Here is a 15,741-nt window from a genome sequence, read left to right as displayed (position 1 = left end):
GGTAGGTTTTGTTCAGGTTATGTTCTGGTATTTAAGTGCACATTCAACCAGGCCGCTGTTTTGACACTTATCACCAGTGGTTAAATCGGCTTTTGTAGGGAGGGGGAGCCCTTATGGTTTGGTTTGTGTGTTGACCAAATACTGTATTAGCCTATGGGTTTGTTGGTCATTTTTTAGACAAGCAAAATTAATTAAATGTCTGGTAGACCAATGAATTATATCTTTATTGTAAGAATACTATTGGGCTTTCTTGCCGTTTGGAACCTCTACATCCACGGGGGACACTTCCAAATAGCTTACTGACCGCAGAGAGCTGAGACTAAAAATAGAAGCTATGTTTATATTTATGCTTCCGGGTTTTGTCCAAAGTAACTATAAACAGAATATAAACGCAGCATTATTAGTTAACAATAATAATTTCAAATACAGTAAAAAACTAAATTAGGCATTATAATAATTATATTCATAATAATAATAATAACAAAAATCAACAATAAAATAATGAGTGTATAGAATATGTGTATGGATAGTCTTGACACTAAACTTTGACTATTCTTTAAACTGAGGCCCTTGGAGTTTAATCAGAAGTAACTGGAGGAGTTTACGACTGTTTACATAGTGGCTTGTGTTTTACAGTCAAAGTGAAGATTATATCACACAATGAATGAACAATATCAATCATCCGTGAAATACCAGTTTGATACAAAGAGAAACAATTGATATCCTTATTGAAGTAATTTATTAAGCAAAAATAAAAATAAACAAATGCACAATGTACGTATAATTCGTTTTCAAGATTTTTTTGTTTGTTTTGAAAAAGCTTATCCACAGGGCACATCTGTTATATCTGTATTATGTTGCATGTGTGTGTGTGTGTATGTGTGTGGGAGGGGGGGGATAATAACATGGAAAAACATTTTGCAATACAGTTATAATGTTTCTCTCTTTGGGATTTATGTATTCATAGACACTTCTACTAACTTCTACTTACTAACTTCTACTAACTTCATCCAAAGCGACTTACATGTCAGTTATTACATTCTCCCCAGAGCAACTCGAGGTTTAGTGCCTTGCGCAAGGGAATTGAACAAACAACTTTTCAAAATACTGCATCCTTAGCCACTATGCTACCACTGCCAGATTTGATATTCATAAAAGTTTTTCTCCACACTGGACCTTCATGAGGCTTCTTTCCAGAGTGTGTTGTCAAAACGTATTTCTGAAACTGATAGTTCCGGTCCTTGATTGTGATTGGCTGAATCACATTCGATGCCGTTGTAAAATGCAGTATAAACATACTGACCGCACATATTGACCGCATTTCGTTCTATATTACTGCGCTAGCATAACTTGATACAAAAGTTAAACAAGCTGCGTCTCAACATTGCTTAGCAACCATTCAGATAGAGGAAAATTCTTGGCGGAAGAATGATTATCTAGAAATAGCTCATTATATTTCTAGTTGCTGTGCCTTTACTTTACGAAACTTTACCAGGTATTTATAGTAACAGTTTTAGAAAAGCAATAAGCCACTTGAGTCCGTAGGTTACATTGATTCTATAACAGCTAAGGGGGTTTTAGGCACTCTGCTAGCGCGTTGTGGCTAACAACGCCCCTTAGCAGTTGTAGAATCTGTGTAACCTACAGCCTCTCGGGGCTTATTGCTTAATTGGAACATTCATAAGGCTTCTCTCCAGAATGTGTTGTCACAATGGATTTGGAGCGTTCATTAGGCTTCTCTCCAGTGTTGTCACAATGGATTTGGAAAATTCTGGAGGCTTCTCTCCAGAGTGTGTTTGTATATGACTATTGAGTCTGGCAATGTTTGGAAATGCTTTTCCGCAGTAGGCACATTTAAAGGGCTTCTCGCCAGTGTGCATCATCATATGGAATTTAAGACTTGAAACTTGTGTAAAAGCTTTTCCACACTGGTCACATTGATGAGGCTTCTCTCCAGTGTGAATTAGCATATGGGGTTTAAGACTTGAAATTTGTGAAAAACTTTTTCCACACTGGAGACATTTATGAGGCTTCTCTCCAGAGTGTATTAGCATGTGGTATTTAAGAATGTACTGATGTGCAAAAGCTTTTCCACACTGAGCACATTTGTGAGGCTTCTCTCCAGTGTGTTTCTTCATATGAGTTTTCAACTGTGAGTTTTGTGAAAAATCTTTTCCACACTGCACACATTTATGAGGCCTTTCTCTGGTGTGCATTCGCATATGGCGTTTAAGATATGACATTTTTGAAAAACCTTTTCCACACTGGACACATTTATGAGGCCTTTCTCCAGTATGTATTCGCATATGGGTTTTAAGAGTTGACACCTGTGAAAAACATTTTCCACACTGCACACATTGATGAGGCTTCTCTCCAGAGTGTGTTAGCATGTGGCGTTTAAGATCACTGGACCTTTGAAATGCTTTTCCACACTGGGCACATTTATGAGACTTCTCTCCAGTGTGTACTAGCCTGTGCATTTTAACACTGGAGACTGGAGATGTCAGAGCATTTCCACACTGGACAGAATGATGAGGCTTATCTCCAGTGTGTATTTTAGTGTGCGTAAGCATGTGGCAGTTAAGTCTGCCAATGTTCACAAAAGCTTTTCCACACTGAGCACATGCATGAGGCCTCTCACCAGTGTGTATTTGCATATGGGTTTTAAGATTTGACATTTGTGAAAAATATTTTCCACACTGCACACATTTATGAGGCTTATCTCCAGTGTGTGTTAGCATGTGGCGTTTAACATCACAGGGCCTTTGAAATGCTTTTCCACACTGGGCACATTTATGAAACTTCTTTCCGGTGTGTACTGGCATATCGTTCTTAACACTGGAGAAGTGTGCAAGAGCATTTTCACACTGGGCAGAAAGAGGTGGCTTATCTCCAGTGTGTGTTAGCTTATAGTCTTTACAATCTTCAAATGCAGATTGATGATGTTTCTCTCCAGTGTGTGTTAGCGTATGGCGTTTAGCATCGTCAAATGCAGATTGATGAGGCTTCTCTGTAGTGTGTGTTAGCATATGAGATTTTAGATGTTCAACCTGTAAAAAAAAAATTCCACAGTGGACACATTTATGCAGGTTCTTAGCAGTGTGTGTTAGCATGTGGCTTTTAAGATATGACATTTTTGAAAAACCTTTTCCACACTGGACACAGATATGGGGCTTCTGTCCAGTGTGTGTTTTAGTGTGTGTAAGCATGTGGCTGTTAAGTCTGCACATTTTTGCAAAAGCTTTTCCACACTGAGCACATTTATGAGGCTTCTCTCCAGTGTGGGTCATCAAATGGAGTTTCAATTGTGAAGTTAGTGGAAAAGCTTTTCCACACTGAGCACATTTATGAGGCCTCTCTCCAGTGTGCATCATCAAATGGAGTTTCAACTGTGAAGTTTGTGAAAAACCTTTTCCACACTGGACACATTTATAAGGCCTCTCTCCAGTGTGTATTCGCATATGGATTTTAAGATATGCAAATTGTAAAAAACCTTTTCCACAATTAAGACATTTATGAGGCTTCTCTCCAGTGTGTGTTAGCATGTGCTGTTTAAGATTTGAAATTAGCGAAAAAGCTTTTCCACACTGGGCACATTTATGAGGCTTTTCTTCAGAGTGTATTAGCATGTGGTATTTAAGAGATAAGGGTCTTGCAAATGCTTTTCCACACTGGGCACATTCATGAGGTTTCTCTCCAGTGTGTGTTAGCATATGAGTTTTCAACTGTGTAATTTGTGAAAAAGCTTTTCCACACTGGGCACATTCATGAGGCTTCTCTCCAGTGTGTATAAGCATGTGGCATTTAAGAGCTGAAGAATGTTTTAAAGCTTTTCCACACTGAGTACATTGATGAGGCTTCTCTCCAGTGTGTGTTAGCATGTGCTGTTTAAGATTTGAAACTAGCGAAAAAGCTTTTCCACACTGGGCACATTTATGAGGCTTTTCTCCAGAGTGCATTAGGATGTGGTATTTAAGAGTTGAGGGTCTTGCAAATGCTTTTCCACATTGGGCACATTTATGAGGCTTCTCTCCGGTGTGTATTAGCATATGGGTTTTAAGAGTTGAACTGTATGAAAAACATTTTCCACACTGGACACATTTATGAGGTTGCTCTCCGGTGTGCATTCTCATATGGACTTCAAGACGTGTTCGTGTTGTAAATGCTTTTCCACATTCCGGACATTTATGAGGCCTTTTTGCAGTGTTCTGCTTTAGATTCAAACCAACAGTGTGTGTTTGCTCGTGTTCCTCTAGTTCACTCAGGGCTGTGAAACTCTTCCTGCAGACTGTGCAGTGGTGGAGATGTCCTTTATGTTGCATGTGGAGTTCTTCATTATGTCCTTTTGTCTTCTGTGTTGAATTTTGGTGTTCTGATATACCTGGAAAAGTAACCATGGCAGTTAGATTCACTGTTTGGGTTTGAGGGATAATTGTTTGTTTGTTTGTTTGTTTAATTTAACCAATCATCGTAGTTTCCCTGTGAAATTTCACCTCTCACGACAATCCATCGCACAGAATACAAATATGACATAACCATCAACTAATCCCTCCAGGAATTTACAATGTTGTGATCGCAACAATTAACACATTAAACCATCCCGCGAATTCTGGGCAACCTTGCAATTTTGTCTAAACCCTGCATCTTTTCAACAAATTTGACCATCGTAGTTTCCCTGTGAAATTTCACCTACCACAACAGTCCATCCCACAGAATAATGAGCCAGATGCCACACTCACTTCTGCAGACACCATAGACCTATAACTTGTTTGTTCCTCTGCAGTTTCAATGTCAATAAATAGAAGGCTAACATTAAAGGTGCTCTAAGCGATGCCACACGTTTTTTAGGCTAAAACATTTTATGTCACTTACTGCAAACAGCACCTAACCAACCGCTAGCTGTCTGTGTCCTTAATACACTGTAAAAAAACGCGATCTCTGTGGACAGCCCAGGCTCCAAAAAAACGGCAACAAAAACAACCTGGGCAAACCTAGCCCATAAAAACATAACAAACTGTTCCAACAAATCACAGACGAGATGCGCGTTTAGGAGAGTTTCAATTGCATGGGAGCAGCACAGGAGGGAGGGGGAGGAAGTAGCGAGCTAGCTCTCTGTTTTGTTTGAAAGTCAACAGAAGTGACGTTGCCCAGCATTGCTTAGAGCACCTTTAATGATCTGCTTACTTGCATCTCTCAACCTGACATTGCTAATCTACCTAGGCTATGAAAGTAAGTTCATGTAGACCTACTTTGTTTACTGACATTTGAGTAGGCTATGCAATCCATTGGCAAACTTTTGCATCTGGAGATGTCCTTATTAGCTCATGTCATGTCTGCCTGTAGCCTAGTTGGTGTAGTGCTTACCAAAATCATAGAAATGAATAACATTGAAAGACACTTATCTCTTTTATGATCCAAGAAAGATTTCATTCGAGTTCTTTGTTGTAACATGTATTTTATAGCCTGACGAGCCAGACCCACATTAAAATGTAGGGTCTGGGCACTCACCGTCCGCAGTGCTCAGTCCGAGGGGCGGGATAATCGGTTGTCTTTCAAATTCCCTCTGCACGGAATAGGACAGCGCCGAGTCCCATGCGTTTTCCCACCAGCGGAGCTAGTTGGCTAGTTCAAACTTTTAACTCGTATCACACTGTTGGCCAACAGCAACATCCATCTTTGTTTTCAAGTAGCAAGCCAAACCGTTGCAACTCTGCCATCAATCATTATGTTAAGCCCGCCTAATGACTCTATACACGATTTGATTGGCCTGATAGAAGTTTAATTTTTCGAGCTCACAAGCCAACGGTGAGTTACTAGACTAGCCCTGGAAGCAAATGTAATTTGCTACCGCTAGGGTGCGTCTAGATTTCTAGGCTATGTATTTTAAGTAATGAGTAGAAAACAATCCGAATTCCATCCACATATTCGAATGCACTATGCAAAAAGTTATTTCCACTCATAGCCAAAAACAGTGAGATGCAAGCGTTCCAATCCACTGAGAAATGTAATTAGGCTACTCTCACGTCACTCAATTAGCAGGGCATTGGTTGCACTGGTGCACCTAACTTTATTATTTATATATGGCGCTGTGTTTGTAACACGTCATCCTTCATAAAAACCAAAATATTCCCATATAACAGACATGCTTTTCCTTTTAGTCACCAATTCCTCTTCACCCATGTGTAGCCTACCTCGCTCAACTCACTATCTTCAGCCATCACGACATTAGCTCCCGCCTCAAGACCTAAAACACCACACACCTAAACTGGTAGGGGACGGGCTTCTAGGGCAGCATGACGGCATCGGTTTGGTAAATATGTTGACATTCAGAATGTGAATACACCATAGACTGTATGGAATGCGCACGGCACAGAAAATGTATTGAAAATTATCGAAAATTAAGTAATCTTTGCGGTATGTCCATCGCAAGCGTTGATATCGCGATAACGATAGATTTTAGATATATTGTGCAGCCCTACTACCAAAATCATAGAAATTAACAAAATTGCAAGACATTTACCTCTTCTATGATCCAAGAATGATGGTCATTAAAATGATATGTGGGGTAACTAGTAGGCACTAGCACTAACCTAGAGAATCTATGTGGAAGTAGCTCAGTGTATGGGCCTTTAGTGTACATGGTGCCAATGTTGCACCATAGCTAAATAAATAGATTCAAAATCATTGTTAAACCTCAGGGACAAGAATACAAACGCATGTACCCAAGTAAGTGTATCTATCTATGTATGTATGAATGAATGAAACATGGTACATCACTGGCACTTTATACACAAAATGACTATAAACTGAGCTATTCCCGCATTCATTTGCATCTTCCACACTTGCCATTTTAGTCCTATGAGCATTACCACAAAATGCAATCACACCTTGTTTTATCCTTAATCATCTTTATGTGCATTCATTGCAGAGACTTTAAATATTGGCTCAACATTAATAAAGCATTTTATTTGTATTTATTACCCAGCTCTTCACGATGCAAGTAGAACGCTCCATTGACTTGAATGGGATTTCCCAAAGTTCTAGCAGTCATTATTTTCGAAGAAAGGACCTCTGAAAAACATAATGGCCGCTGTCAATGGCAACAGAGTTTGTGCTTCTAAGTCAGGTCTTTCTAACACTACGCAAGGACTGGAACTTCATTCAAAAGTGAAAGCAGACGGTTGATCAGCTGTGTTCTAAAGAAAGTTTGATTCAAGTTCAGCGTGTGTTGTTGCAAACTATTTGTTTCTCAGCAAATGCCACGATGAGCGGTAACAAATAGGCTAGGCTATGTAGGCTAAAGTCATATTGTGGGAAGTTTATTATTTTGTTTTGGCAAGTAACCGTATAATAAGCAGGACAATGTATAGAACGCTGGTCATTATTGGGAAAATAAGTCCCTTCAGGGCGAAACAAGTTTGCTCTGTCGGGACTTTTTTTCCCAATAATGACCGGTGTTCTATAAATTATCCCTTACATATTATGTTTACTGTATTTGCAGACAAAATAGTGATTGGGGCTATGTGGGGCTATGTGGAATTGTCACGTGCGATAGTGTGTTATTACAGAGGGTTAAACAGTCAGAACATATATTTTTTTCCGTGAACTTTGTTCACAATATGAAAGTATACTGTATACTGTCAAATTATGCGAAAACGTGAAATTCAACATTTTAACCCGTACGTTTGTTTATCGTGGATTTTCTCAAAATAGCACCGTGCGCAAAGCGACTGGTTTCGCCTTGCAAGGTCACATATATAAAACTAATGGCCATGCAGTACAAACTTTTAATATTCCAGCCATACCAAGAAAAGGTTCGTTTTCCATTTTACAAAGCTTTTTAAGATATTAATGTGCAAACATGGCCTCCAAGATGAGGCATTTCTGAAAGTAAAAATTATACAAAATCAGAAGGTGAAAAATTTTTTTTTATGAAAACATTGGAATTTAAAGCAACAAGGAACTTTTCCTCTGTCACACACATGCTATTTGTTTATCCGTTTATGTTTACGCTAATTTACCAGTCCCTCCAGGATTTCGGGAGGATTTTTTGTGATTGTTGCGATCTAAAATGCCTGATTTCGCGACAACTTTTCTAAAAAATTGCGATGGAAGTTGCGGTGTTTTTAGCTGTTTGTTGCGAAGAAATTGCGAGAGGTAGTGAAAATTGCAAAAATAGTTGTGATTTTTTTTTTTAAATCATTTTTTAATTGAGGGTAATTAAGGTTAGTAAGACCAAAATTACACTGATCATCTTGATGCTTATTAAAAAGGATAAGTAAAGGTAAATAGTAAGGGTTACAAAGTAGGCCTACTTTATTTGAGTAAATATTTTTACTGGGGTAATTCACAAAGCAGTAGCCTATAACCTTTCGTAGAACTGTCCAAAAAAGACAGCCCCCTAAAGAGATGGCATCATGTCATATGTTTCAATACATTCATATATGTTGTAATTCATATTAAGTTCATATCTTTTTAATAATTCATATTCTGTGACTTGCATAATTACTAATAGCCAACTAAATATCTAGTAATTTCATATTGATTTAAAATATTAGACTACACTTTTCTTTAATGTTTTTTCATTGGTGGTAAGTCTAATTGACTGCCTGCCACTTTAAGGACGTGAGAGTAGCGTAATAACATATCTAAGTGGATTGGAACGCTTGCATCTCACTGTGTTCGGCTACGACTGGAAATCACTTTTTGCATAGTGCATTACGATATGTGGATAGAATTCGGGATGTTTTGCTATGTCATTAGTTAAAATAAATGTTAAAAAATAACTCGTAGGAAATCATTCTTGGATCATAGAAGAGGTAAATTTCTTTCAATGTTATTAATTTCTATGATTTTGGTAGCACTACACAAACTGAGCCCACAAGCAAACATGAGACGAGCTAAAAGGACATCTCCAGGTGTAAACGTTTGCCAATGGGTTGCATATTATAGCCTACTCAAATGTCAGTAAACCAAGTAGGCCTTAATTAACTTACTTTCATAGCCTAGGCAGGTTAGCAACACCAGGTTGAGAGATGCAAGTAAAGCAGATCGTTAACGTTAGCCTTCTATTTATTGTCATCAAAACTGCAGAGGAGTGAACAAGTCTCTGGTGTCTGCAGAAGTGAGTGTGGCATTTGACTCAATATTCTGCGCGAGGGACTGTTGTGGTAGGTGAAATTTCACGGGGAAACCATGATGATTGGTGAAATTTGCGAAAAAAGTTGGACAAAATTGCGAGGTCGCCCAGAATTCACAAGGATTTGCTGAATTTGCGTTAATTGTTGCGATCGCAACATCGCGAAATCCTGGAGGGACTGATTTACAGATCTTGGTTTTGGGACCTAAACACAAACTTTGAGCAAAATATGAGACGGTGCAGCAACTATTTTCCTGGATTTTGTCTGAATTGACACAGAATGACCAGTATATGAACCCTAATATTAAATGCTGTTTAGTGTGTTTAGTGTAACACATGGGATTTGTCTCTGAAAGGACTTACTTTCCAGCCGATAATCATGCTCACCCTCTTCTTTCTTCACTTCAATCTGCGCTGTCTGTTTTGTTTCACTGTAAGTAACGTTGGACTCTGCGTCCTCTGTTTCAGTTTTACAGTGAAGCTCTGCAAAGGGCTTTTCGTCTTCATCTGGACATGAAATCATATGACCATATTCCTCCTCTTTTATGACTTCTTCTTTCACCATCACGCTCAGTAAGTCAACCTCCTGCATTTCAGTGACATTACCACCAGAACTAAACGGCAGTCCAAAATCCATGTTCCCAACGCACCAAAGATGATCCCATCCAGCGCTTTCTATATACGGTCAACCTGCTAAATATCCTGTAGCCTGTAGTCAGGAAAACACAAAGGAAAAAAAATATAGTTTTTGAGATCAGTTTTATTTTCAATAGAAAAGCCAGAACAAAAGAAATACTTTTTACTTGCATGTAATTCACAAAAAGTATTCTGTCACAGTTTGGCTCCTAACTGTGACAAAAAATGGGAAACCACACGAGAGATACAGTAAAGATGTATAATTTATTTACAAGAAGGTAGATCTAGGACGGTAAGTTCAAAGGTCAATTAGCCTCCGCCTGACAGAACAGGCACACAGGAAGCGCACACACTCCGAGACCGCTCCACAGAGAGAGACACAAACGTGCAGCCCAGAAATCCATGCCCTAGTTAGGTATTTTATTGCCCATAATATAATGTGCTGCGTGTTGTACTGGACTAATAAAGGTGTGATTACATTCACAATAGCAGCAGGTTCAAACACACCTGGTTCCCACGGAAACAAATGAGCAAAGAGCCAATTCCACCCTCCTGCAATACAGCCACCCTTAAAGGTGCGATTTGTAGGATTGTTACCGAACGTTCTGTAGGCCAAAATAAAAACACTGGTGAACGTTCTCAAGACTACCAGACGCGAGCCTCTTCTGGGTTGCCAGATGTAATGAAGACTTAGCTAACGTTAGTTGACCTGCAGCTGCTTTAGCGTTTCTCCAACCCGTGGAAAAACCCGCGTTTTTCCCAGCTACACATTACGGAAACAGTGAAAACAAAAAATACCTCTCTGACCAACGTAACATATTTAGCTGAAGTTAGCGATGTATATGAAGTTTAGCATAGGCTACCTGTTGTGGAGAAATATGGCCAGTTCTGCGTCAGACTTAATATTCTTCGTTTCACGAAGACGTCACCATTTTAGGATGTCCACTTAATTTGTTTCTTGTTTTAATTTTGGAAATTTGCCTGCCTCTCGTAGGCGTTCATGACTACAACTGACAGCTGTTGACAGTTGGCCTTTACTAATTTGGCAACCCAAATAGGAGGACGCGCTAGCCCATTATTAATACGCTATTCTAGAATGAATCGTTCAAAACATAAACGAAAATTTCAAGAGATTCCGCCCCGTAACTCATTTTTTTTCATTGGTTTTAGGCTACGGGGTTTTACAGGTTAGAGTAATGTTGTCAAATAAGCCATTACTTCAATTCGTCGTGTGTCCTTACTCTCTGACAACATATGGTGATCATTTTTGGAATGGTTACAGTTTATTTTCCATTATTTCCTGTACTGGTCCTTTAAACTTCTCTGACGCGAAGTGATCTCGTACAAATCAAAGGACCCCCAGTTAACGAGGTCAAAGATCCTTAATATAGAAAGATAAAGCAGCACAGGCTTCTACAATGGAATGGAATTGTACAGTTCCTGCCTCCTAAAAGGGCGTGGTCAGAATGCGCTGACGCTACCTCGTTGATGAAAACGTCAAATATTTTTCATTTTCGCGCCTCTCTCTTGCTGTGACCAACTGGAGCTGGCCTGGGTGACTGAATTTGGTACATCGTCGTGGCAAGATGCGGTCTGATTTCCAGGTAAGTGGCAGTTTGAAATGTGGCAAGGTATTTGTGATTAGTCTGTGTCAGTGTAACGAGTTATCTATGTAGTAAAATGTCTGCGGAGTTTAGGTAATAACATTATTATTATCTCGTGTCGCCGTCATGAATGTTAGCTCATTGAGGAGTAACGTTAGTTGACGTTAGCTAGCTAACCATCTGATACCGATAGCAGAGCTAGCTGAGGCACTAGCTACCAGATTAATTTGGTAGTTAGGCTACAAAGATAATTTACGAACCTGATATTTGCTCTACCTAAATCGGCATCACTATAGCTTGTGGATCAGATCTACTGCAAGCGACATTGATTTAGCAGTTTTGAAATGTGTTTAGTTGCTAGTAAAAAATGAGTAGCTACCGTATGTACACAGTTGTTGGTGCACTGAATTTTATTATCAGCCTAGCGTAGCAGCTAGTGAAACATTTAGTTTTACGCCATATTCTCTGTCTGTCCTTGATGACGCGACGATTTTGTCTACTGATCTCTGCCCCGATCCTGCACATTACATATTTTTGTATTAAGTTTGTCTCTAATGGCAAATGTGTAGTCAGGGTGGCGCTCAACGATTGTGTTGAATAACGTTATATCAGTTGTGAGTAGTTTTTCTCGGATGGTCTTGCACAGACCCTTATCAAGCAGCACTAAAATGAACGTCATGTTTGCTAATTCTCTCTCCAGTTGTTGGACGAGCAGAAGGACGCTATGGATGGTGAGGATGAACCCGCGATGACAGGGAGGAATGAACTTGAACCTGTGTTATTCAGAGGATAAGTCAATGCTATGTACTGTGTTCTGTAACTGTCCGCTCTTGTGGCCATTCAAATGTATAGGGCAATTCCACGCAAAACTGTAACATCCATAACACCAACACAATGCCATGGTATTTAGTTGGCATTATGGATGTGACAGTTTTGCGTGGAATTGCCCTATACAAGTTACAGACTTTCAAAGTTAAACATATCAAATATAATTTCATATAGGCTACTAACAATCAGACCTGAAGACTTCATGAAACACTACCAAAATAAAGTTGAAACTAATTCTACAAAAGGCACTCCAAAGGAAAAGCCTTTTTGGCTGCATTGGCCAACATGTTTCGACCAACAGCCTGTCACTATGAAACTCTGTAACTAGATTTAAACTTCCCTCTGTATGGAAAAAAAGATCTATTATTCAACATTAGTTAACACACTGAGAATGATTGCTGCACTATATGTATTGTTCTCTAGCAACCTGAAGGTCCAAGACTCAATCCACTGAAGGCTCTCCGTAAAATGGTGGATCTGATGTCTGCTTTGTGGTCCTATAGGACGACGCCATGGATTGGGGTCAGAGATGCGCCTGAGAAGTAAGTGTTTGTGTTTGTAATCAAGTGCTGTAATCACAATTTGACTGATGCTAAAACTGGAGTAGGGGATTTGAATGGACATTTATACCGTGAATTTAAGACATCAAAAAGCCTGTTCATGGCCTCAAAGAAGTCAGTCGTAGTATTTGCCTAACTTGGCAGCCTCTCCAGCTGTATCATAGTCTTCAGTCCTATTGTGTTATCACAGCATTTATAGTATGAAGGATCATATTAAGCAAAGCAATGTGCAGGTGTAGTAACTTAATTTCAAGAACATAAGAACATAATTGTAATTCATGATGTTTTTTTTTTTTTTTTACTTTGCGTGGTGTTGTCTCTGTTTTAGGTGCTGTAAATGCTGGCCATATGACTTCAACCTTCATCCAACCAAACGAAGAGATCCTGCTTTCCTACACTCCATTCAGGATGTTAGTTAATTCAAAGACAATAACAGTATTTAGTTTTGTAAATGCTTAACTACCACTCAATGCAGGACACATCTACTGGCAGTTGATGGAGGGGGTTTAGGGCAGTTGTGCTATTCTTTTCCTTGTGGGTAGACTGCAGAATGTGGCTATGTATGCAGGTGTTAAATTGTGGGATTTGTTGAAAATGTGAATTTCAAATAAAACCATACCATTCAAAGTTAGCCTCACACACTTTATACCCTCCTTTCCTCAGGTTTACTTGTTTGGATCGGATGGACAAGTCGGCACTCCTTATATTAACAAGCTACCTCTTTCTTCTACTAGTTCAATAATATGGTATCTGAAAGAGAAATGCCAGTGTTCATCATATTTTTAGCCTTATATCAATGAAAAAATAAGTGGTGTATTTCCATTGTAATTTGCGTGGGTAGTAGGCCTAAAGATATGGCCGTGTGGCGGCGCTGTGGGATACATCGATTGGCGCTACTTTATCAAACATCAGAGGTAAGGCTAATTGAGAAAGCAGACGTCTGGTTAGGTGTGCTAGTTAGCAACTTGTTAACCAGGGGCACGTTTCCCATAACCATAGTTGCTAACTAAGTTAGCTACTTTGTTGGTTACAATGCAAACTGTGGTTTTGGGAAACGCACCCCTGGCTGTCCAGATTATTATGTGATATGACCTACTTGTTAAACAATAATATGCAATACTATAGTACAGTGGTTCTCAAATGGGGGTACTTGAGATTTTAAAATATACAAATAATTTGCAATAAATGTAGTCATGGATTACTATCCAAATGTTTGAATTTTGTATGTGTTTATTAGTTCCAAAGTTTAATAAATTAGACACTGATGGCACAGTGCTCTGTTTTAAATCTTTTTTTTCTCAACCAAAAATGCTTTGCGCTGGTTAGGGGGAAGGCTACTTGGCTGAAAAAATATTTCACAGGGGGGTACATCACTGAAAAAAGGTTGAGAAAACACTGCCCTAGTTTATGTGTATGTCCGTCTGCTATACAGCCTATTTGAACGCAATCCATTTTCGCGATTGAGTGATCAACATCGAAGTGGTAAGCAACGGTAACTTATTCCAGAGAACCTTCGGCTACTTAGTAGATCGCGTGCCAGTGGGTTACAGAAACAGACAGACAAGTGGCAAACAAAGTCGTTTTTCTCATTAACTGTTCATCTGAAAAACGCCATGTCGATGTCAGAATGTAAGGAACACATGTGAATTACAGAAAATGCATTAAAATGCCTAATCTCGAGCTGTATAATTAAGGGCTGGGGCATAATCCGAGAAAAAATGATTTCTTCCATAGGGCCACAGTGTAAAGAATCTCTCGCTAGTCTCCTAAAAAGGCGTGGCGCTAGTGAACCCTACGTCATAGGGGAACAGGAAGAACCCTTCTGTGAATCGTCTCGCTTTATCAACCGTCTCTGACGAGGTCTTACGACAAGGAAGTTTCACACGTCATTTCACAAGTTAAGGGTCGTCACAATCAGTCAGCATGTACAGATGGAACGCTCGATGTATGGATTATGACTGTTCATTCTTGGTGACAAATTATAGTGGATCTTCATTTGACTTTGTTAACTGGCTAAGTCAAAAGAGAAAAATAAATCTAGGGCTGCACAGTTACATAAGAAACACAAATCCCCTGAGTGTGAACTTCACAGTCAATCAGAAGTGCTGTGCCTCCCACACATCAGAAGCTACTCAGCTTAAGAGACGTTTGGAATGTTAAACTGAATCAATTCATTTACATTCAAAAATCATATCGCAATATCAGAAAATCACGATTAGGCTAGATTAGACAATTTCCCCAAAACGTGCAGCCCAGAAATCCATGCCCTAGTTACGTATTTTATTGCCCATAATATAATGTGCTGCGTGTACTAGACTTAAAGGTGTGATTACTATAGAGCTCTTGCTGAAGAATTAAAGATTGTCTTTTAAGTTGGGGCAGTGGGAGGAGAACATTTGGATGAAGGATTTGTCTTTTAGCCCTTTTAGCAATAGATCATACTATGGACAACTGCATAGGAGTTTAGCCTAATATAACGTCTAACGCCTCTACTTGTAACTGCCCAATCGACTTCATTAAACTCACACTTCCAGCTGAAGTAGCCGTACCTGTTATAAAGCCGCCAGCTGTAGGCATAAACAACGTTAAGCCTATGTGTAAAATACGGCAGTTGTCAATAGTTTCCCGTTAGCTAACATTTAAGATAACGTGTCTTCTTTATCTTCATATTCGTGTGTATTTCTCGCGCATTTTTATGCAAAGCATTAAATCTGATTAATATAGCAATCATTGCAAGCATCTTGCAGGCTATCACACCTATTTCTTGCATCAAATGGATTATGGATCATTCAACTAATGCTTAACTAAAATAGCTATAGAGTAGGCTAGGCATGTAACACCAAAGAAATGCCTACCTCAAGTAAATTCGCTGCTGCTCACACTGAGATCTATTTCTTTGGAGTCTTAATTCCCACAAAATAAATCATTATTGAGGCAAAATGGGAGAAACTCCAAAACATTCCAGCGCAACTTT

General features: G+C 39.2%; 1 protein-coding gene and 1 long non-coding RNA gene across 4 annotated transcripts; one reads left to right on the top strand and one right to left on the bottom strand.

Annotated features, from left to right (window-relative positions):
- Positions 1 to 757: 757 nt before the first annotated feature.
- On the bottom strand, positions 758 to 15,738 carry LOC143120302 (uncharacterized). Of its 2 annotated transcripts, XM_076281365.1 has the most exons (4): positions 15,623 to 15,738; positions 9,503 to 9,848; positions 6,982 to 7,071; positions 758 to 4,381 (listed from the first exon to the last, which is right to left on the bottom strand). In XM_076281365.1, exons 2-4 carry the CDS (start codon positions 9,774 to 9,776, stop codon positions 1,707 to 1,709), a joined length of 3,039 nt encoding a protein of 1,012 aa, XP_076137480.1. In that variant the 5' UTR covers positions 9,777 to 9,848; positions 15,623 to 15,738; the 3' UTR covers positions 758 to 1,706. The 2 variants fall into 2 exon arrangements, with proteins under 2 accessions (XP_076137480.1, XP_076137481.1); XM_076281366.1 differs by lacking the exon at positions 6,982 to 7,071.
- LOC143121993 (uncharacterized) lies at positions 11,237 to 13,398 on the top strand. Of its 2 annotated transcripts, XR_012986580.1 has the most exons (4): positions 11,237 to 11,379; positions 12,080 to 12,110; positions 12,631 to 12,749; positions 13,096 to 13,398. It is a non-coding gene; the product is annotated as an uncharacterized LOC143121993 (long non-coding RNA). The 2 variants fall into 2 exon arrangements; XR_012986574.1 differs by having other exon boundaries at positions 12,080 to 12,749.
- Positions 15,739 to 15,741: the final 3 nt, after the last annotated feature.

Source organism: Alosa pseudoharengus, unplaced genomic scaffold (genome assembly GCF_046254945.1).
Source record: "Alosa pseudoharengus isolate Yale_2024_CS ecotype anadromous, Long Island Sound unplaced genomic scaffold, YU_APseudo_1.1 YU_APseudo_1.1_scf_1, whole genome shotgun sequence".
In the NCBI taxonomy this organism is placed as follows: domain Eukaryota; kingdom Metazoa; phylum Chordata; class Actinopteri; order Clupeiformes; family Clupeidae; genus Alosa; species Alosa pseudoharengus.
Note: the sequence above shows the minus strand (reverse complement) of the source record. Positions and strands in the feature narration are given on the sequence as shown.

What these genes read in the sequence shown, in the direction of transcription:
- LOC143120302 (XM_076281365.1), bottom strand. Translation starts at nt 9,776, where the DNA reads ATGGATTTTGGACTGCCGTTTAGTTCTGGTGGTAATGTCACTGAAATG. An exon ending in GCATGATTATCGGCTGGAAA is followed by an intron (nt 7,072 to 9,502) that starts GTAAGTCCTTTC and finishes TATGTTTTTCAG; the next exon opens with AGGTCCTTTCTTCGAAAATA. An exon ending in CTTGCATCGTGAAGAGCTGG is followed by an intron (nt 4,382 to 6,981) that starts GTAATAAATACA and finishes TTACTTTTCCAG; the next exon opens with GTATATCAGAACACCAAAAT.